A 22,894-nucleotide genomic window follows, 5' to 3' on the forward strand; every position below is an offset into this window, starting at 1 on the left:
AAGCTAGCTAAACATAGCAAAAAAAAAAAAAAATCTTTTAATAAATATATTAGGGCATCTCAAATTCATCACTGTGATCTATAAATTATGAGGTATTGCCTAACACAGCTTGTACCACTTGGTGGCAACACTTCCATGTTTGATTTATTGAACCTTTCTCATAATCTTTCTTCTGGTACTTGAAAGAACAAGTGTAGGCCGGGATTTCTGTAATTAATTACCATAGAGAATAAAAATAAAATCTTGGATGATTTTGCTGCTACTTTATGTCCAGGAGTCATAATAAATAGTTTACAAGAGCATTTTGCTTTGGGTCCTGAAGCATTTCTAGTAAGAAATGTTCACATGCTACAGAGGCATCACTGAGCAGCCTCGTACAGCAAGCTCATCTTAAATATTGGCATAAAATGCTTTCTTCCAGTGTGCAAACAGAATCATGAAAAAAAGTGTTGACCAGCTGCTTGCAGAGCATCATGTGCTCTGGAAAGACAGGGTAGATGGCTAGGACTGTGCAAGGCTCTCCATTGCAAATGTGTTTTAAGATCACAGGTACACATCTGAATGGCAGCCAAGCTGCAGTTTTTCATGGTGCACAATCAGCAGCCAAGCCATTGCCTTTGCTTGCTGTTTTATTTTGATCTGCAAGATTCATTTTTCAAGCAAAAGTCATGCAGCGTTCCCACCTGCTCACCTTTGGGCCCCCACTAAACCTGAGAAGTAATGTCACTGCTGTCAATAAATCCCAGAACTGCAGGGTGTAAGAGAGAAATCTCATTTGCTACAAGAGAAAGAGGGAATGTCAACATTCAACACCATTAACCCCCAAAATTCAGTTTGTGGTAGCCTGTACTGCCACATGTCATGATAGTAACATGCCACCCATTGCTATCTAGGGACAGAAAGGATGGCTGTGGGAACACCCCAAGGGTGGTACTAAGAAGAGGAATGCTTCTGGGTCTCTGATCACTGCTATGGGCAGATTCTGGGTAGCAAAAGTCCACAGTGTAGGTGAAGTCCGTGTGCTGCAATAGTCTGCAGGAATGGTCTCTAGCCCAGGCTACCATAACCAGAGACAGCACAGAGACAAGGCAAAAGGGATTTACCTGTTCCCTACCTGCAGGAGACAGAGCACAAATTTAATAGCACTAGGTGCTGGAAATCAGTGACCAACACAAGAAATGGAGACACCATTTGAGTCTTACAACCAAAGGGGACAAATCTCCTAGATATTCTCTTGCCCTTGGTGCCTGCTCCATGTGGTGATGCTGGCCAAGATACCGGGCACATTGGGACAACATCAGGGCCCATCCCCTCCAAAGGTCTGAGCAAGCTTGCAGAGGATGTGCCATCTGCAGAGGTTGGGCAAGCCCCCACCTCATCTAATGCCTTTCTACATCTTCTGGCTATGGTTTGCTGACAAGGGGAATGAAAGGAAGCTGAGTCTCCAACAGTTTTCATGTGCTCCCTGGGCAAATTTGCAGAGACTAAGCAAAGGAAATACAGTAACAATAAGGGGGGGGGGGAATGTTTTGCTTATGATATTGATATATTTATAGCAGAAAGTATTCTATAGGTCCCAACCTTATATAAAATCTTGAAGGACTGCCAATTTTACACGAGAAAGAAAAGTTTGCAAGAACTGCACATCATATTTAATATTAATAAACAACACATCTAGGCTTAAGTACTGGTATTCCAAGTTCTTGAATTTATGATCACACTGGTTAACTCAAGTTCTTTTAGATGTGTTGAAAGAATTAATGACTCTACTGAGCTTTTTCTTAAAATATACTTGGAAATCAAACACTTTTGCAGGGGGGGTAATGTTCAACCAAGGTAGCAAATCCTGACTGTCAGAGGGACAGACACACCTTCTGTTTAATCAGAACAGGAACTGGGGGAGGGAGTGGAATATTTCTTCATCATTCACCAGCAATATTTCCCCTTGTAACAAATGACTGAAGATAAACTAAAACTCAGCACTTCCTAGAAAAGAGAGATTCCAACCAGCTGCATGGCTGCTCTGGATAGAAAATAATGAAGGATGTGGTCCCTGCTCTAAATCTGTTCTTAGCTCTACCTTGATGTTAGGTCCAAGGAGATGTAATGCTCAGAATTAAAATTCCTGAATTTGAGATGGGGAAAAGAGGATGAGAATCCACAGTTTTAGGCACTAGAGCAAAAGTTTTGGGCATTAAATTATGGGATGAATGTAACTGACTGAATGAACTGAATGAACTACCAGACAGGAAGCAGGGACAAAAGGAGCTACCACCACCTCATAGCTGGAGAAAAAAAAAAAAAAAAAAAAAAAAAAGAGGGTTCAGCTCTTTGCTGAGTGGGGAGAAGCAAGTTGTTGCTCGGCACAGGGGAGTGCCAGGATGCAGAGTCCTCCTGGGGTAGCTAAAAGCACCATCATGCCTGACCTGCTGCCCAGGGCATGCACCATAGCCACCTGCAAGTGTGTTGGGCCAGAAAGAAGGTGACAAGGAAGGACAACTGCTCACTGCATCTTTGGGCTGATTTTCATTCCTTGGGAAGAGCAGCTTTTCTCTAGTCCTTTGTCAATGAGTGTTAGTGGGACCTATAACCATTCACTGGAATAGGACAACCCCAAACACGTCCATGGAGTATCTTGACCACTTAGGCTCTAAATTCATATTTCATTACCATAACACAGGACACACCATTTAGTCTGGTCAGTCTCTACTCACTGTTTCAAAAACAAAAACATATAAAAAAACAAACAAAAAAAAACCAAACAAAACCAAACAAAAAACCAAAAACACAACACTTTTAACTACATCACTCCTGGCAGATGTTTCACCAGCCTCATCTCTGGTGATATCATCTCCACAGCCTCTTCAGGCACTCCAAAGGTTCAGTGTCCCAGTCATAAGGAAGCCCTTTCTTAGCAGTTGAACAGCAACTTCCTTGCTGCACTGTTATCACATTGTTCTCTGTACCATTGATGGATAACACAGAAATAAACCTGTTCCTTATACTTTGCAGTAACCTTTTCTGCAGTTTAAGATTATTACTGTGCTTTTACTCCCTCCTTCACTCCTGTCCCAACTCTCCTTATCCTTGAAAGAAGCAATCCTTGTTCTTTTGGCTTGTCCTTACAGATCATGTTTTCTAGTGTTTCTACTGGGTTTTTTTTCCATGTTTTTTTTCCAGTGGACTGATAGAACATTTTTTCCCACATCTTTCTTGATAACAGCTAAGCCACAATATCCCAGTTCAGATAAATTCCCTCTTGAATACATAAAATTTATTTCCTCAGAAATGAAAGAGCTTCAATGGGTTTACAACAAAGGATACTCTGTGCACCCTAATACTCAGGATGTTCTCCTGGTGGGTGAATGAAACCAGTTTGAAACTCCTTGGGTGAGCCTGGTGTCAGACCTTTGGCATCCTGCCTTCATTCACTGACAGTCAAGGGCTGGAGACAGGCAGAGGGTGCAGCTCCTCTCCCTCCTGCTATGGTCCACATGGGACCCAGGTCCAGAAGAATCATGTCTGCACTGTTAAGACTGAGGCAGCTCTTGACCAGCTAGAAGGAGACAAGATCTTGAAACTTCACTTATATAGATAGAGATGACTGTGATGGTAGGCAGGAGGCTGGGAAGCTCCAGATGAAGATCTCTAGCATGTGGTATAGCACTTGGGCATCCTGAGCCATGTGTATGCCACTTGGTTACTACAGCTTAATAACCTGAGCTGCTCAACTGGTGGAGTCTCAGAGTCCTCCATCTCCCCAGCCCTGGGAAGGATTCACACCCAAGCATTGCATTTGTATGATGTCACCATGGATCAGCTTGGCTCCAGCCCTGCTATGTCCATGCATTGGGACTGCAGCACAGCCAGCTAAAAATAAAGTCATTAGCCTCTCCCAAATCAAGGAAAGATATTGCAGGTTAGGAACAAAAGAGTGGTAGCTAAGTAGAAGGGGAAATAAAACATTTGAAGAAAGAGAAATCAAAACAACTTTCTGTATTAGCACTTGTTTTTAAACTAAAGACATAATTATCCTGTTGCAAGTTTTGGCTACAGAGAAAAATTTCTAATTAAAGAATTAGACAGTATTTAGCTTCTCATAGATAAAGGAGCATAAGCTTTGAAACAGAAGTGTTTGCAGTGAGCTTTGGGAAACCCTCTGAAGGCAACTAAGCTTAAGTCTGTTAAGCCTCTTCCTTCCCTTATTAAGTATCTGTTCAGATGCCTTTCCTTTTTTCTTCTTTTCTTTTTTGACTCTTATAAAAGAAGCCTCTGGTATCTCTTAACAACAGGCACTTTCCCCCTTGATGAAGTATGGGGTGAGGTACTACAGCTAATCACAGCGATGAGCACAGGACATTCACTGAAACATGGTAAAGGTGGGACAGATTTGTGTCCCACTGGCATGAAGTCCAGTGTCTGGTAAATAAAGAGCAACTCACTGTCACCACATGCCACAGCATCACTCTGAGGTTGCATTCTGGCCAGATCTTTCCCAGGCACAGCTCCCTTACCTGTCATGCCTGGATCAGCACTGTGTTCCCCACAGAGGTAACCTCTGGGTGCTGTAGGGGATCCCTGGTCCTTTCTAAGAAGGTGACCATGTGTCAGCTTTCATGTGTGGGACAACTTTTATTCAAGTTTCCTTGTCTATGACCTCATTTTTCCTGCTAGGATACCTTTTATCAGCGAAAAATAAAACTTTGATTATATGGGTGTTTCCCAGGGAAAACTCTATCTTCCCATTGAAAACTCTGTCAGCTCAAACAGCTCCACTTGTTTGTTTCCCATACTGTGTGCACTGGCATACATGCACTTCAGCTGGGCTGGTGATTTCACTCTTAACTCAAACTTTCCACCCTTGGGCTCATCAGCCCGGTTTCAATTCTCTCCCCCTTCAAACCAAGTTTAAAGCCCTCCTGATCTGCCCTGCCAACTTACAGGCTGTAGTCCTTTTGCCTCTGCTAAATAGCTGAAGCCCATCTGATTTGAGGACACAAGGTACCCGGGAATTTGCCCCACGGTCAGAGAACCCAAAACCCTGCCATTGACACCAGCCTCACGAGTCATGAATTAACCTGCCAGATCTTCCTGCCAGTTCCCTCATCCATAGCTGTCATGAGAGGGATGGAGGAGAACACAACTTGCATGCCTGATCCCTTAACTTGCTGTCCCAGGACCCCAAAATCTCTTGTGACTGCTTTTGTAGATCTTGATACCAATTCATCACTACCTGCCTGGAAGACCAAAAGTGGGCAGTAATCAGAAGGTCTCACCAGGGCTGGAAGTTTACTTGTGGTGTCCCTTATCCTGGCCCCAGGAAGGCAGCAAACTTCCCTATAAAGTGGGTCTGGTCTGAATATTGGGCCATCTGTACCCCTCAAGAGAGAGTCAGCAACAACAATGACCCTTCTTTCATCCTTTTTTGAATGTGTCAAGATCTTTGGTTTAGGGTGAGTTGGCCTTGATGGGAGTCTCAGCCTATGTGGGGTATTCTCAGCACTTTCTGCCATTTCCTCCCACAAGGCCCCAGACCTGTTCTGCAACAGCACCGAAGGGGGTGAAGTTCCAGAGGTAACACCTGCCCCATTTGTGGTGTCAGGCTGGGACCTGTTCCATTGTCCCTTCTCATGTAGGTTGTCTTGGGATGACTGAAGAGCTTCCTGGGAGAACTGGGGATCCTGAGATGGTAAGGACTCCTGCGGTTCCCCAATAAGATTTGCCTCCTGAGTCATTTTAGTGCCAAGCAGGCTCTTGAAACACTCCCCTGGCTCCATCTCAGTCTCCCTGGTACTCCTCAATCTGCTCACCTCCTCCCTGAGCTCCATTACTCCATCCTGCAGCACTGCCACCCGGCAGAGCAGATCATCACCCTGCTCACATGGGATACAGCCCTGATCCTGATCGCTGCTGTCCCCAGCTGCCATGGAAAGGATGCAGCATTCCCAACAGTCTGTGATCTGGATAGCCACATCCTTCTGCAGAGGCACCCTCTGAGTACTCACATCCATTTGGGTGGGTTCTTCCTCCGAGTAGCCACCATCGCTCCTGGGGTACAGCGCAGCTCCGGGGCTCGCTTCCCGTACAACCTTCCCTGGTTCCCGCTCCTCTGCGCCGCGCTCCGGCTCCCTCACGCTGCTCCAGGGCGTTTAACACCGCCGCGCCTTGCCTGGCCACGCCCCCCGCCGCTCCTGATTGGCTGAGCCACCGAACTTTCGGGTTTCTTCTCGGGGTTCTGGGCTCACGGAGTGTCCTGAGCTTCGGAACCCAACGGTACCGCTCCATCTGACAGTCAGCCCATGGGCTTATCTCGTGTTTTTTCTCTCTCCCACTGCCTCTGCTGGTCGCCAAACCAGTCATCAGGAGACTTTACAGTACCACGACAGGGGCATGCTGAGCACCCTTGGGTGCTTTGCGTGTGGTTAGAAATAGCACAATCGGCGGGTTAATCATGCCTGAGGTTTGGTCCAAATATGAAGTGTCAGTATCTTTATATTTTTTATTTTTCCTTTATGTTCATTGTTATTGTACTTTTTTCTTTTTCCTTTCAGTTTAAACATGGAAGTGTTAGGCAGTTTCCATAGATTTCAGAAGTTTTCATGTTTGTTCTCAAGTTTCCACACTGACGCTCTTTCCTTATCTCTGGAGTTAGGTCCGGCCAGCCCTTTGACAATAGGCTTAGAAGGCCTCTCCAGATGCTGAGGGCTTGGAGCAGCTGGGGCACATGCAGGACACAGCCTGAGGCTTCTGAAGCTCATCTTGGGCCATTTGCCTCATCAGGACTGCACACTGGGTTCATCCCCAATGCCTCAGCAGCTGATGGTGAGGGGTGGGTGCTGACAAGTAGGTGAGCAAAGGTCTTGAGTCCCAGGTAAGGGCATTAAGCTCATTGGGAATACAACATATGTGTCATGACAGTCAGCCTCTGTAATACAGCTCCAGGGCTGAGCTTTGCCCCATGGAGGCATTTGATGAGAGATGAGGTGCAGCTGAGTTGAACAAATCCAGAGACAGCAGCAGTGCAGTAGCCCTGATAGCACCCATTTTGTTTTCCCCTTTGCATTCTCCTGGCTGACATGCAGTGAGGCCACGATGCAAAATAGCTGGCAGGGGATGGGGAAGGAGGGCTGAGGACTGCTGTGCTCTGCTGCAGTGCTGCAGGCCAGCCCAACCCTACTCCCTCTAAGAATGGGGTTACCAAGGGTTAGTTATATCATGAGCAGATGCTATTCTTCTATGGTTTATCATTCTACATTTTTCTAACTGTCTCTCCTTCAGTTTACTTAAGGGAAAAAAAAAAAAAAAGACAACTTGAAAGGTGCAAAGAAGCATCTTGCAGAATCAGTAAATATTTTAATTTAGATCTATTCCTATGTCAGTCCTGGCACAGGAAATCAGTCCCTTCTATACACTGGAAAATGCAACACATCTTTTTCCCAGTAACAGTGATAAGAGAAAGATGCCAAGAGGTTAGCTGAGCCATAATAAAGGGTTGATAGTAACATTACTGCTATCTAAACTATTCTGATTTCACAAGATGCACTGTGTGGCTTCATTTCACAGACCTTTAAAAAAGGAAAAAATCTGGTTTACATTACCAACACAAGTTGGTAGCAGAGAGACTTTTAGTTTTCCCAAATATCCCCTGGAAATCAGGCTTCCCTGTAGCTGTACAGGGAAACATACACAGGTACCTGCTGAGACCAGCAGAGCCTTGGGTGCTTTTCTCTTCCCCCCCTTCCCCAGGTAGCAGCTGCTGAGTCCTGGTTACAGCAGAGTTGCAGCTGCTCTCCTGTGCCTACATCAGAGCAAGTGAGTGGCAGTAGTGGCAGTAATGTCACCGTTCATGAACTTTCATCTCTTGATGTCCTCTGGCAGGGAAGGGATGGTCCAGCCTGAGGACAGGGTGCTGCTGGCCTCTATGCGGGTCCTCACACTGGCATGTGGCTTGGCACTGGGTGATCTCCTCAGGGATAACCTGGGCTTGGATTCAAAAGCAGCTTTGCTCCACCAGCTCATCCCTGAGGCTGTCCCAGCCAGGGCAGCAGACAGGGTGGTGGCAGTGGAGCTTCAGGGACAGCCTCACTCTGCAGAAAGAGAGTGAAAATAGAACTGGGACAAGACCAGTTTGTTGTAGAAGGTAGGACAGGAGTTACAGCCCGGGGCAGCCAGGGAGATTGGGTGGTTGTGCAGTTTACCCTGTGAGGGTGGCAATCTGTCCAGACAGAAGGATACTCTGAGGAGTCTTTTGTCTCACCCAGTCTACTGTAAAATTCACAAGCACCAGTGATGCTGTCACCATACCACATATCCCGGTCCAGAATGTGTCTGTGCTCACAGCAAAGCGAGGTGGGAGGTGGGAGATGGACTGATGACTGCTCTGCACCAAAAGGGAATGAGATCCTCCTCCCAGATCCAGCTGCAAGGGCTGCAGGGAAAGCAACCCTTGCCTGTTGCCCTATGCACCACCATCCCAATATCTTTTTTTCTGCTTCCATGTACTAGAGGAATTTGAATCTTCAAGTTCTCACAGGATTCTGTCATTACAGCGCCCGAGGCTGCAGCCCTCATAGGTCACACCCTCAGTTCCTGGAGCATTTTCTTCCTTAAACACCCAAACCTGAGACACACACTTCTGAATGCTACCATTAATGATGAGGATGGGGCAAAAGGCCCCCTCCTTGCAAAATTTGTAATCCTCAGACAGGTGTTGCTCTGAAATTTAGCTTCAATACTTTTGCTAGGGCATGGTTTTTACTGCTGTGCTGCTGGCTCATCATACCTCCCAAATTTACCTGGGTAATGCTCTGTTCTGGGAAAGAAGTCTTGATGGAGCATGGTTCTGTTCCCTCTGCCCAGTATCCTGACCAGAGCTTGGAATTCAAACCCCTCTGCCAGCAGCAGAGGCAAAGTCTGTGGAGAGGGGGTTGTTGCTGCATGTTGCAACCCCCAAACGCATAAATGGTTGTGTCCCTGAGCTCAGCTTTCTGCATCAGACTCCCCAGCAGATCCCTGAGCTCTTCCACACTGGCAGGATGATGTGCCTGGTCACAGCACATGCAAGCAGAGGCCAGCAGCCCCCTGTTTCCAGGCTGATGGGCAAACTTGTCCGTCAAACACTGGAGCCCAGACTGCTACCCTGTGGCCATTTCTTGGTCATCCTGTGTCTGCTCTCACCTAGTGCTGTCTTACACCCTTCTAATAGCTAAGCAGCCCACAACAGCACCACCACCAGCTCTGTAGGGCAAAGAGGGCTTCAGATAGCTTTTGCCACCTCCTCTGAGTAGTGCTGTCCCTTCTGCTGCTGCTTTGCTAAACTGAAGGATGATCTCTCAGCTGAAAAATCTTCTATGCTACGTACAGAATTACAGTGTTGAAAAGATTATGTGGCTGCAATGCTTCCTAAATCATGGGGCATCAGGGACAAGGAAAATGCTCTAAGTCCATAGCTCTGGAAGTTACTGCTGGATCAGTGGCAAGGCTTGTAAGGGGAGATAGTATTTTGTGATTAATCAGACTGAGACAGTTAGGAAAAAAGGGAAACACCCAGGCACAGAAACTCTTGTTTAAATGCACTGGGCCTACTGTTTGGAGATCTCTTTCCCCCTAAGTACTCTAGTTGTAACCTCTGCTCTGATTTTGCCACTCTGATGTGTTTTTGCACAAGACACTCAACAGATATGAGCTGAGAAAAATGCCAGAACTGAAGGAGGTAAGAACAGCTGCATGAAATCATAAGTGATCTTCAGAGCTCTAGCAGCTTGTGCTACAGGGTTATTTCCATGCTTCTCATCAGCCACCCATACAGGAGATTTAAGACAGCCAAATTAACAGCTTCCCAAAGCTTTGGGTCTAGGGAGCCACACTCTGACTCCTCTCCTGCTAAACCAGTCTCCAGGGTGTTCACTAATATCAGGGACCACAAAGTCCTCCTCTCTCACCTCTGCCTGGAAGATTTACCACTTTGGGTGTCCAGCAAAGGAGACCTGCATGCTGGCACTGACTGTGTTTGCCACCACATGAGAAGTGCTGTTGACTGCAGCTGGCCTAATACAGTTTATTTAGCATCTCCAGCATTGTTTCAAATAAGCACACATGCAGATGGAATTATCCTCTTTCCTTTAAGACTGATTAAAAAAACAAAAACAAAAAAACACCCATCTATGTCTTGTGAAAGAGAATGGGAGTTTTACCAAATCTGAAGTACTCCACAGAGACAAAATTATGTGGGAAAGGGGAATCAGTTTTTACTAACCTCTCTTCCACTTCATGCTACTTTGTAATTTTCAGTGCAACCTCTGGTATCAGATGCATTCTCAAGAGTCATGGGAATTGTCTATGCAAGTATATTTAGCCATATCCCTTTGGGTAGGTGGGGGCGGAAAGAGACCCCTAAATAGCTGTAAGATAACACTTACTGCAAGCATATTTGCTTAGAGAAAGTTTAGTCAGAGTTCAGAGAAAAGACAAGTCCTTGGCAGATGGATGGCCAGTGGCCAGCTTCTTCTCAGGCTGTCCCTCCAAACCCTCACTCAGCGAGGAGCATGCTCAGAAAAGAAACCTCTATGCTTTCCTTTGGTCTACTTCATGTGCTCTAAGCACTCCTCAGTATAAAATAAATGCTTAAAGAAGTGGAATTTATCTAGAATTTTCTCCCTTCTTTACAAAAAAAAAAAAAAAAAAAAAAAAAAAAAAAAAAAAAGTGTCAAATCCAAGCCCTCCACAATATAAAAAAAGTGTCTTTTATATGTGGGGGAATTCCCACTATTCACATTACAAAAGAGTCAAAAAAGTTCACAGCATTTCAACAGACGGGTGAAAATGTCCTGGCTCTCATTCAACTGCAGTGAGTGGGAGTGGGGAGAAGCCTCCCCCACAGCTGCAACAGAAAACTGTGGGACTCGGGCTGGAAAAGTAGCAGGGGGAGGATGTGAGTGCAGTTAAAAATAAAACTTATCAGATGACAATTGAATTGTGAGAACGTTATCTGGTTCAACAGGAGTGTGAAAACAAATAGGCATTTTAAGATGAGGGCCTTGAGCAAGGTAAATAACCTCAAAAATAGCAGGAAGTGACCAAGGAAACATACCAAAGTGATGGCAACAGAGCTCTCCCCGACAGCAGTGGCCAAGGATTAGGGTGCTGCCCCCTTCACCCAGCTGTGTGGCACTGCACCCACCTGACACAACCCTGACCATGGGAAGACACAGGACTGAAAAGATTAGCACAGGACAACACTGAACACGACCCAGTGTTTATTGACAACACTGAACACGACCCAGTGTTTATTGACTCCTGACATGTATGCAACAGGAACACAAAATCTGATATATGGTAACACACTGCAGGGGTTTCTGTATCAATCCCATGCAAAGTGCCAGCATTGTTGACCAGCATACAATCTGACAAGACAAGATATAGCCATAACTCATCTGCACAGTTAAAGTAGAATTACTTATTAGCCTGCAAATAGATAGGTTTGCATCTAGATGCAAGCTGTGCTGGAGCCAGCTATTTTGCAACAAAGACAACAAATACATGTAATATATCCCAACATTTTAAAAAATGCAATAGGAAAGGGCTAAAACTGGTTAAAGAGAGAAGGAAAAAAAGAGCGGGTCTTTTTGGACACAACTTTGCAGAGGCCATTCCTCATAGACCCAGAAATCAAGACAAAATAAGATCTATTAGAGGCTACTTTGCTCAAAAGGCCAGTGGTTGCTGGTTTAAGAATAAAAATAGTCTCTTGATTTTCAAGACTGTTTCCTGGCCCTTTTCCTCCCTGCACAGCAGAAACCACCTGTTGGAAATTGTGGCTTAGTGACTGCAGATTTTTCCAATGCAACTCCATTTGAAAAGACAACCATATTTTTTTAAAGATCCATTAAAAACTTGCACGATGCACAGGTGGCACATAACATCTTCACAAATATGAGTGATGAAGGCACTTTACCTAAAGGTTGAAAAAATACAACAAAACTTCTGGAGGAATAAACACCTTATATAAAACATTCTTGTTCTCAACTGGACAACAAGCACTGTTTAGCCATATATGTTTCAAACAGTTTGTTGTGAAGACAAAACACAAGGTAAGATTCTCCTTGAAATGCTGTTCCTACTGTAGCAGCCTGCTTCCCCCACAGTTCTGCAGACAATTTCATTCTTGCAAAGCAGTTTGCAACAAGTTCAGAAGCAGGCAAGAGAAATCTGTGTAGATAGCATCAAGCCTGTTGATTCCTACATGACCAACACCCTACCACCTCCTCAGTTAAACTCCAGCATCTTCAAGATCATCCCACTGGAAACAGGGTAAATGTCTGGAACATAAGACTGAGGAGCTGGTTTCAAATTTCTGTGCCAACTTTTTTGTACTCAAGTATCTGTGTTAATAAAAAAAAAAGACTATGTTCTTTGCCATGGAATTGCTCTCTCCTCTATCTAGATCAGGAAGACACTGGCTAAAAATGAAAACATGTACTTTATTTACAGTAGATGCATCTACAGTAGACGCTTCATCTACCACACACGTAGCTGATCACTGCAGAAGCCAGGTGGTAGCAACATTGGTAACTGAAGTACCTTTCATTTTCAACCTTTACACAAAGTCCTTCCCCTCCTACCCCATAATTTTTCCACTATTCCAGGCTTCAGTGAGATGTGTACTAACATCTCTTTCTAGTGCATTTTTTTAAGGTTACAGTTTCTAAAGGCAAAGCAAGACTTGCTTTGCTGTCTTTTAGCTGTCTTTGACCCCTTTGAAGTCCTGTAGGAGTTTCAAATTTACATACCATTATTAACTTTGCACGGCAATACAACAGCAGGAGTTCCTCCCCCTCCCTTTTAATATAATAATCCTGTGCCCTCCCCTTTTTCAACACCTACCATCTTTCAGAGGGTTACTTCACTCTCACGGAAGAGCTCTCTCCACATTAACATTAAATGATGAGAATTTCAAGTTGTAAGTTTCCTTCAAGTCTGTGTTGTGGTACTTAGAAGCAACTGTAGCAGACTCACGTTTTTCTTAATATCAAAGGACATTTATCACATTACCTTCTTCTAACCTTGAGTTATAAGAATGTTTACCACACATGTTCCCTCATATTCCTCTCTTAAGGTGCAGTGGTCAGGCTGAACAAAGTCCAGCCCTGTAAGACCACAGATGGATCTCTGGGAGAAGCCAGAGAGAACAAGGGGATTCTTAGCATTTACATTCAGAGTTTGAGGACTAACTGAAGGATCTACAGGGTTTGGGGTTTTTCCCTTTTTGTTTGTTTGTTTGTTGTTGGTTTTGTTTGGGGGTTTTTTCCTTGTTTCTTTTTTCTTTTTTTTTTTTTTTTTTTTTTAAGATAGAACTGCTAAAAAAACACCCTTCCATTTTTATGACCATTATTTATGTTATGAAAGCTGTTTCTTTCCTGTCCTGTGCAGCTGTTACCCTTGTGTCACTTATATTTAGTAGTTGTGATTGCATGTTACCTTTTCATTCCCCAGCTCAAGTGCAGAGCTGGCCTGCAGACCCCTCAGCAGCACGAGAGCCTGGCACAGCATGGTGAAGAGATGCTGACAAACCACCCTCACCACTGCTGGCAGGTGGCACAGGAAAATATGGGACAATGAAGAGGACAGCTGTTTGAAAAACTTAGTAGGGTCTGACATACACACGGAAAACATGAGACAAAAATGAATGCAAGTGAGTGTATTAGGTTGAAAACGATTAGTGTGAGTGATAAATACATCCACCATCAGCTCCCACCTTCATTAAGAGCTATTCTGAATTGCATAGTAAGTGCTGGTTGTAGAAGCTTAGGTAGATAGGAAACAGCCTGCCAGTTACTCATTGAGTTTAAGAAAAAAAAAAGTGCTTTGCCATTTGAATAACTGATCTCATGGCTTGGGCACAGCAGTAGTAGTTTCCTGGCATAATGGATCAATCGAAACTGAATCTCTGTGTCATTCAAATTACATACACATGCAAAGTTAAACAAGTGTGTTAACTAGGGATAAGCAGCATAGAAATCAAGTGTAAGTTGTCCATTATTTATCATACATTTGTCAGACTGCCAGACATATCTTTTTCTTTCAGATTCTTATCTGTGTCATACAAAACATAGTAGATGAAGAAGTCACAAGAATAACACAACTCTACACATCACTGGCCTTTGGTGCCAATGCTCTGTGTGCCATCATCCTTCCAAGTTTACACAACTTTGGGGAGAAAAAAGCTGCTTTTCCAAACCATGAAAATAGAAAACGTAAAACCCATCGTGCTCAGAACAGAAAGGAAATGGTTTTACAAAGCTATGGGCAGACACAGAACTACTTCCCCCTCAGTCCTGGGACAGAAAGGAGGGGCAGTGCAGATGCACAGCTAGAACTTGTCTCACACAAAATCCAGGAAATGTGGCAACTGGGTGGACAACAATCTGTTTGGAAAGTCACGCTAGCAAAGCGCTGAGCCAGTGTTCTATGCACCAAAGTGACAAACAGTACATCAACAAGCCCATGTGGGACAGACCATAAGATGACACTCTACAAAAGTCCAGTTTAATTTCACTTTTCCAAAAATCTCTCCTTGCCCATTAGCAGTCTGCCACAGATTTTAAACTTGTAAAGCTCCCATTGAGCTAGAATTTTTCCCCCCCACCCATAAAGTGCAAATAAGACTCAGGTTTTTACCACTAGTTCCAGTGATCATTATCTTGGTTACAAGAGTGATCAAGAGCTGGTTGGCTGAGCCCCTACCACTAGTCTTAGTGATACTTTTTTTTATTTTTTCAAACCCTGGTTACTTATTCCAGCAAAAGGCAAACAGAAAACAAGTGTCTCTTCTGCCAGATGGAGGCATGACAGGAGGCTGCCTTAAGTACCATCAACATAAGATGCACATCCTAGACACAACCAGTGCATTCTTGTGCATAACAAGAATTTGCCCTTGCTCACTGGAAACTGAAGTCATCTTTGGGATTGTATTTCCTCACAAGTTCAGGAACAGTTTATTAGTCTTCATTAAGTGGTGCTTCTCTCTTCCTTGCATCTACATCAAAAAGATGAGAAAAGGAGAGGCAGTTAAGCAGAGGTTCCTTACAACCTTCATCTGAAAACTCAGAAACTGAATAAGGTTGGTTTTCAATGAACAGCACTTAACATTAACACAGCATGTTAATTACAGTCATAGCAAGGTTTTTTACATATGCCTTGCTAAAACTGAGACAATTCAGGCAGTATTTAAGAAACGTAAAAAAATTTCAGACTCCAGACTGTGAGACTTTGCTCCCATCCTGAATCTTGGCCCCTTGCTTATGACTGCCTTCAAGGGTGTAGCCAATATTTGCTTTGCCTACCAGCCACACAGATGACAGCTGCCTGTTGTGAAAAATACTCTACTAATTACAACTTTGCTACTGCCCAGCTGCACTGCACACATTTCTAAAAAGACAAATGTCCTCCACATTGTATTTTGAGGGACTGGTAGTCCCTGAAGGCCAGATCTTAAAACTGCTCCAAAGAGCAAACCTTTGATCATGGCCCCAGGTAGGGTGATGGAGCCCATCTGGACAACTCAGGCCATTACTCATATGTCATTAGTATAGTAGCAGGACATGTGGCTGCTGTTAGGAAAGCTGGGGTCACCTCTTCCCAGGATTCTGCAGAAGTGTCCCTGGGCTAACTTAAAGAGATCCAGTTTAGTGTAGGTAGCTCTTGAAGTACACTATGATCACAGCTACTCTAGCAACTGATGGCCAGAAGATGAACTTATATATATTTCTAGACTTATTTCCAACTCCTAATCTATACATTCCAAGGTAATAATGAATATCCCCACTCAGAAATTATGTGTAAAATAAAGATAAAGCCCTTTTGCATTACTGCAGGATTCAACTGCCCTTCATTAATACAGAAGAAAGGCCCTGTTTGTCCAGAACATTTAGAGAACATGATTATGAACCTGAGCAAGTCTCACAACAGAAAAAGAACTCAGACTCCCAGTGACTTGAGCAGTACCTGGGGAGGGACAAACTCGCAGCTGCCATTTGGGAGAGAACTCAGAAATTGTCTGTCCCATGTTCCCCATCACACTCATCAGGCCAGGCATGAATCTTCTTCTGTCACATCATCTCCACTTCACTTAACATAACTAACTTGTAACTAAAAATTGAAAAGCTTTTTGAAAATGAATGTAATGCCCACCTAGCTACAGAGTTATTCCCAGTCTGTCACTGGCTTTGGAAAGACCCAAAACCACTAAATTCTTCTGGTGAAAACATAAAATAATCATACCGGTTAAGTTCCTGAATTTTTTTTTGGCTTCTGCTCTTTCTTCAGCATCAAAATACCACACAGTCATGGCATATCTGTAAAAGAAAGCAATCTTATGTTTGTTTTACCTTCTGTCATTAAAACAGAGCCTTGGAGTTTAATGCTCATGAAGAAACAAAAAAAATAACAATGTTAAATTAAAACAAGCAGATAGAAAACAAGGATGCAAATGGTCTAACTTTATGGACAGAATTTTAAATGTGTATTTTATCAAGTCAGACAGAAATATAGGTGAGAATTTCTGCTTGGAGGCACAAAAGAGTGCACAGCCCCTGGTAACAGAGGGCAAAAACAGGTTACAGACCTTTCCGTGTTTTTTCTGTTCTGGGATGCCTGCAGGCAGCTTGGGGGTTGCCCTGCATCACATCAGTTTTTCGTAGTCTGTTGACAGTTGATAGCCCCAAGAATCCCTATAGTGTTAGGAGGGCAAAAGTATAACCCAGCATCTCCCAGCTAAATAGCTATGTCTGGCTTGCAAGATTTCCCGTGTCAATGACAAAGAGCTCTTTTTGCCTAACACAAGCAATCTTGCCATTCAAGCTTGTTCTTCCTTACTTGAGAGAATTCCCAGTGACTGAAAATCAGCAAATCCACTGGAAAATCTAGCTATTTATTTTTTTTATGCACATGATTGCCATAACTTTAGTTACAAATATTAGTAGAAGAGATGTTTTGCTTTTTCTGGCCAAATATCAGTCCCAAATACACTATTTACCTGGTTGCATAAGAAGGTTGGACTTCGTGTGGGTTCCTTCGATCTGACCAAAAAAAAAGTAATCGGTCAAAAATCGGCTCAACATCTGCTACATAGGACTTTCCCTCTGGGAATATCCGAAGAATTCCACCATGCAACTGAAAGAAAAGGAAAAGCTGTTTTTTATATGTAAACACCCACACATTCATATGAGTAATAACTTGTTTCTCCTTCCCTCAGCAGAAACAAATGGGGAATAAACATCTAATAATAACCAAGACAGCTACATGACAACACTAGAAAATCATACACTGAATCTCTTGGCCACTTTGATTTTCCCAAACTGTTTGTCACGTTTCAGAATAAACATCTGGCTAAAGTAAATGAACCAAGATAAAGACAACATTGGCCCTGTAATAAACACTGGGAAACTTCTGAGATCCAATCACATCCCTAGAACCAGTGAACACCACAAGGCGGGTTAGAGTGCTCCACCTGACCCGTCTGAGATCAGACTCTCCTCCCAGCAATTGCTAGATACTGTTAATGATATTTCAGAGCCTGCATCTGATCATGGGGGAATTAACTTTTACAGCCTGGGAAGACTGAAGTCTAGTCTATTGTTGCATTTGTAATAAACTTCTCATAAATGCACTGTTTCCCAGCCAGTTTTTTATCTCCTTATGACATAGCCTGGTTTCTCTGCCACATCATTTCTGTTTCCACATGCCATCAATTTCATGGAAAAGTCTGCTGATCTACACAAACTGCAGAAACTTCAAAAGATGCAGATGAACTCTGCCTCTTCCCTGCTGCTGTTAGAGGCTCTTCGGAAGCTTTTATGCTGCACCACAGACTGCAGGGAAGATGCTGTCAGCCTGGCACTGACCTGACTTAGTACCTCCACATGGCATGCAAACCTCAGTAAGAAACTATTAGGTCAGGTTTAAAGCAACATGTTTGCTTTGATATATTGCATCTACTCCAGAATATATTTGCATAAAATTACAGTCACATCCACATAATACTCTCCACCAGTGTCCTGAATTTCAGTTTGCTTTCTTAGTGTGTGCCTGGATGCTTCCTCACTACTAGAGTCAGAGTGCAGTGCACAAAATAAATTGGATAGTTGCATTCCCTCCCACATCTCCTCCCTTATTTTATTACATTTGAAAAGTTTCACTGTCATACTCTCCAAAAAAGGAACACATTTTTCTCCAAAGGTGCATTTTTAGTGGCATTGCTTCTATATCTGAACTCGCTTTTGGAAGTTCATAGGATTTACATGTGCTTAAAAAGCATCTACCTAAAGTGGCCAAGACAAATTAAAGGAAAAAAATCATTGAGCAATTTTCAGTAGATAAATAAACCATGTGAATGGTTTGAGACACATTATGACAAAAGAAGTGCAAAAAGATATCCTGCAATTTTACAAACCCTGAATTTGTTTTTAACTTAAAGGTAACTTAAGTTCAAGGCTGCCTTTATTGCCTTACTGTAATACAGGCAGAAAAGAGCACTGTCCTATCCAGAGACCCACTGGTGGAGCCAAAGATGGAGAGGACAAACCAAGCAGTTTGTTCTGGGTTGATGTGGTGCCATTTTTGGTATCAGGGTGGTGGGGTCCCAGGCATGGCTCCTGTAAGAAGCTGCTGAAAGCTCCCCAAACTCCAAAATGTCCAGCTCCACTTCTGGATAATGTTGAGGCCAACAATGACAATGGATGTGTCTCCTCAATTAACATATTCCAGAAGGGGAAACAAGCGGCTGTGAGAGGGCAGAGGAGAGAAGGAGGAGAGAGCAATACCAGGGGAAGGGAGCAATGCCAGAGATGAGAGCAATGCCAGGGTAGAGATACCAAGGTTGGTAAGGAAGGAGAGGGAGAAGGTGCCTGAACAGAGATTTTTTTCCCTGCATCCTGTGGTAAGATGGCAGGCTGTCCCCCTGCATCCCTTGGAGGAGAATGGTGGAGCACACATGGACCTACAGCCATGTAGGACCCTGCATCAGAGAAGGTGACTGTTTCCAGAGCAGGCTGTGGCTCCATGGTTAGACCACATTGGAGCAGTTTGCTCCTGAGGGACTGCACCTTGGGAGGGACTCACATCTGAATAAAGGACTCTCTCCTGTGAGAGAGAAGTCTCCTACGTCTCATTGGTGCAGAGGAAGGCTGAGAGGAATCCTGAGGAGGAAGGAGCAGCAGAAAACAACCAGTGATGAATGGACTGGAATCCCCACTCCCTGTCCCCCTGTGCGGCTGGAGGGAGGAGGTATCAGGAACAAAGTAATTTGTGCCCAGGAAGAAGGGAGTGGGGTAAAGTAAGGTGTGTAAGATCTGGAGTTTTTTGGTTTTTCTTTGTTGTGTTTTGATTAATGATAAATTGAATTAAATTGATTTTTTTTTCACAAGTTGAGTCTGTTCTGCCCATGACCATAATTGGTGAGTAAAACCCTCCTAGTCCTTGTCTTGCCCCACAAGGTTCTAGGTGGATTTCCTCATCATCATCCTGAAAAGGAGGAGGGGCATGAGCAGCTGCATAGTCCTTTGTTACCAGCCAGGCTCAAACCATCACACTCTTTCTGAGCCTCATCACTTCATAAGGAAGAAGACCACGAAGATAACTGCCCGAAGAACTTATGGAAGCTAGCCTAAAGGATCAGAAACACTAAAATCTCAAATTTGGGCTCACATTTTATTCTGCTCCCAGAACCCATTTGTTCTTTAGTGGATTATGTTTTTCTTTCAAGTGCTGCACTGCTCTTTCCTCTAGACAAAGCACAAAGGCCAGAAGCTCAGGGCTTAAAAGCTTTATTCTATAGCAACAACACAGTGTGTGTGGGATGGGAGAGAGAATGATAAGGAAACAGTTCAAATCCTTGCTTCCAAAGGGTTGCCATAAACACCAAGAAAAGAAATGTGGAGCTGAAGAATGGACCAGCTGTTCAAAAGTTCACCAGAGTTCACAGAAGCAAAGGACAGCTCCAAAGCTCTCTTTCTGAAGTAGTTTTTTCTTTGTGTTCTCCCTCAACCCCATGACTTACTTACCTTAGAGTCCCAGTTCTTATTCAGATAATAAATACAGGTGATGCAGCGCCCGTCGCCGTTTGGATTGTCCACATGACGAACATACCCAGTTCCATTTCCAGGATAGCAAGCAACCATAGCCTGAAAAAGAGATAAAGCTTGTAAAATAAATAAATAAATACATTCTACAGGATGTCCACCGTCAGTTTTTCTTTCTGAAAAACGTCCCACTGCCATTTAGGCTCAGCATTTTTCAGATGATCAATCTAAAACTTACAGCAGAAGAAGGTATTATCGCACAAACTTCTCTCCTGGGTGAGCCAGTGTGAAATTTCAAACTGGAAATAAATACCCTTCATATCTCACAGTATTTACATTAAAGAATGAGATGGGAAAAAATGAAATTAAACTAAAATACTGGTACGTGTGGTACAAGCTTCATGCTCTCTACAAGCTACACGACTCTGAGGCAGTTTCACCTAACGTTGGCTGAGCAGTCCTTGCAAAATTGATTTGCCAGTCATTTGCCAGTCCATATGGTCCAACATAAACTGAGGATCCTCACGAGGTGTGGGTAAAAATCCAGAGAGCAAATTCTGCAAAAATCTGCAACTCCTGCTGTGTTTGCACAGGGCAATGCACATTTGCTTTCAAGGACTGAGCCACAGAACTAACCAAACAGCTTCAAGAAGCATACTTTTCGCTTTGATCATCTTCAGACTTGCTGATACAATCACTTAATTTGTGGTTTGTTTAAATTTCACCTTGAATGATGATATAAGCCTAACGTGAATTACTCCAAACCACACTACATTCAGCAGGTCTTAAGAGTTTTACAGGAAAAACATTTTAAACAAGTTGACACCGTTTACAGCATAATTTGGGGAACAATTAAGGGAAGAGCAGGTGGGACTGCTGGTAGGGTACCAGATCTTTGAGTCACTTCACTATTGTGACTGCTTGGTACTAACACCAAGCTCCACTGAGGCTGTGGCAATAGAAGTCTTGGTCCTACTCCTCTGACATGTCCTTTCATTGCTTGCCAACCTTAGCTGCAAGAGATGGGGGGTGATGGACTAAGTTTGGTTGGAAAACTGGACATGGTTTCTAGACCACATGGTGGTCTTTGAGGACAGGGTTATAATCCTCTCAATCTACTGGCTGTGCTCCTGTGACTATTGCCCCGGATGCTGTTGTACAAGGAGCACACTGCAGGCTCCCGTTCAGCTCACTGCCCACCAAGACCATTACAGTCCCCAGGCTTCTCCAGGCAGCCTCCAGCCTGTACTGGTGCAAAGGGCTCTTCATTCCCAGGGGCAGGATTTCACATTTGTCCTTGTTAAATTTCCTGAGTTGTCACTGGTCCATCTTGGTCACTTCAGGTGGCAGCGTTGCCCTCAAGTGCATTAACTGCTTCCCCTCAGTTTGATGTCAGATTCAGACTTGACGAGTGCACTCAGCCATATGCATCAGGCTACTGGCAAGGCTGCTTAACAGCTCAGGTCCTCTGATAGACCCCTGGGGTGCTCCATTTGTTACCAGACTCTAGGTATAATACAAGTGATTAACCATCACTCTCTAAGCCCAACCATGCAACTCGTTTTTTATCCAATTATCCATCCATCCAAATCATAACATCCGAAACCTGGATACAAGAGTAATGTACGTGGCTATCCCACAGAATGAGGATGTGATTGTGTACCATTCGTATGATCTGCAACAATCTGCCTAAGTACAGTCTAACAACCTGCCAAGTACAGATGATAGCATCGAAAATTGACAGTATAGGCTTTACCAAGAACAATTGAAAATTCTCTCAGAACACCAGAACTCTTCTTTTCTGCTTCCTAGCACATGCTGAAGTCACGCTGCCCTCATGAGACACATGATCAGCTAGAGTATAGCACATGCTGCTTTAATCACAAAGGTAATTTTACTGTGCCAGAAAATACTGGCACAGAAGTTACTGTCAGCCAATACAGTGGATTCCTTGTACCTCTGCTAACCAAGAGCGAAAGTCTGTTCATTGGAGCTGGCCAGTTAGGACGGGTGTACAAATACAGATGCAAAAATACTGCCCTGCAACTCAAGTCACATATGAATTGACTTTCCTTCCTCCCAAAAGCAAGGTAAATGGTACCTGCAGGCAGCAGTAAGTCATTGCAGCCTGCTCCTTGCCCCAACACCTCAGGCCACAGCTGCTGTGGGGCTGGTGGCCCACCCGGGCAGAAGATTATGCTGAACAAAAGGGAGTACTTTTAATTTCCCGTGATAAGCCCTCTTCCATCACACCTGGCAGTATGATAGGTGCCCTGCTGTAGGCTCTGTCTGCCCTGTTGTCATTCTGATGTTAAAAGCAGCTGCACAGATGAATTTGCATTTTACTGTCAGCTTGATAACAGCAGTAAGGGCCAGCCTACAGCCCAGCACTGGAAACAAGCTTAGCTTACATTCACAAGCCTGGTAGAAACCACAAGCCAGCTGTAACTGCAATGTAGAAATGGTCCAAGGGAGCTGTACCCCCACTGGGGAAAGTAGCTTCCCCTTTGCAGATCCCCCCCATCCCAGCTGCCAAAACAGCAGCTCACACAGAGGCACCCTTCACCCATCCAGCACATTAGGGAGCTGGATTAGGTGGAATAATTAAAATAGTAACGCTCTGCTAAACCTGAGCCTTTTATGCTGGGGAGCCCAGAAGCTGAGAGAAGAGGAAAGGGGGCAGCAATGCTGCAGAAAGGCAGGGGGGAGGATTGCAAGAGGGGAGCCGGGGCTCCTGTCTGCAGCAAGCACAGCTGCTGCCCAGGGGATGTGCCTGCACTGCCAGCACCCAGCCTGGATCAGCAGAGCTCTGCCAATCT

The 22,894-nt window shown here is 44.1% G+C and overlaps 1 protein-coding gene across 1 annotated transcript in view; it reads right to left on the reverse strand.

The window, feature by feature from the left end:
- Nucleotides 1–11,268: 11,268 nt before the first annotated feature.
- EGLN3 (egl-9 family hypoxia inducible factor 3) overlaps nucleotides 11,269–22,894 on the reverse strand; it is a 31,095-nt gene continuing 19,469 nt past the window's right edge. Inside the window, exons 2-5 of the mRNA XM_030452225.1 lie at nucleotides 20,058–20,177; nucleotides 17,033–17,169; nucleotides 16,279–16,352; nucleotides 11,269–15,034 (exon numbers count right to left, since the gene is read on the reverse strand). Coding sequence (XP_030308085.1) covers nucleotides 14,997–15,034; nucleotides 16,279–16,352; nucleotides 17,033–17,169; nucleotides 20,058–20,177 — 369 coding nt within the window. The 3' untranslated portion in view covers nucleotides 11,269–14,996. The remainder of the gene's footprint in view (nucleotides 15,035–16,278; nucleotides 16,353–17,032; nucleotides 17,170–20,057; nucleotides 20,178–22,894) is intronic.

This window comes from Calypte anna, chromosome 5A, assembly GCF_003957555.1.
Source record: "Calypte anna isolate BGI_N300 chromosome 5A, bCalAnn1_v1.p, whole genome shotgun sequence".
NCBI lineage: Eukaryota > Metazoa > Chordata > Aves > Apodiformes > Trochilidae > Calypte > Calypte anna.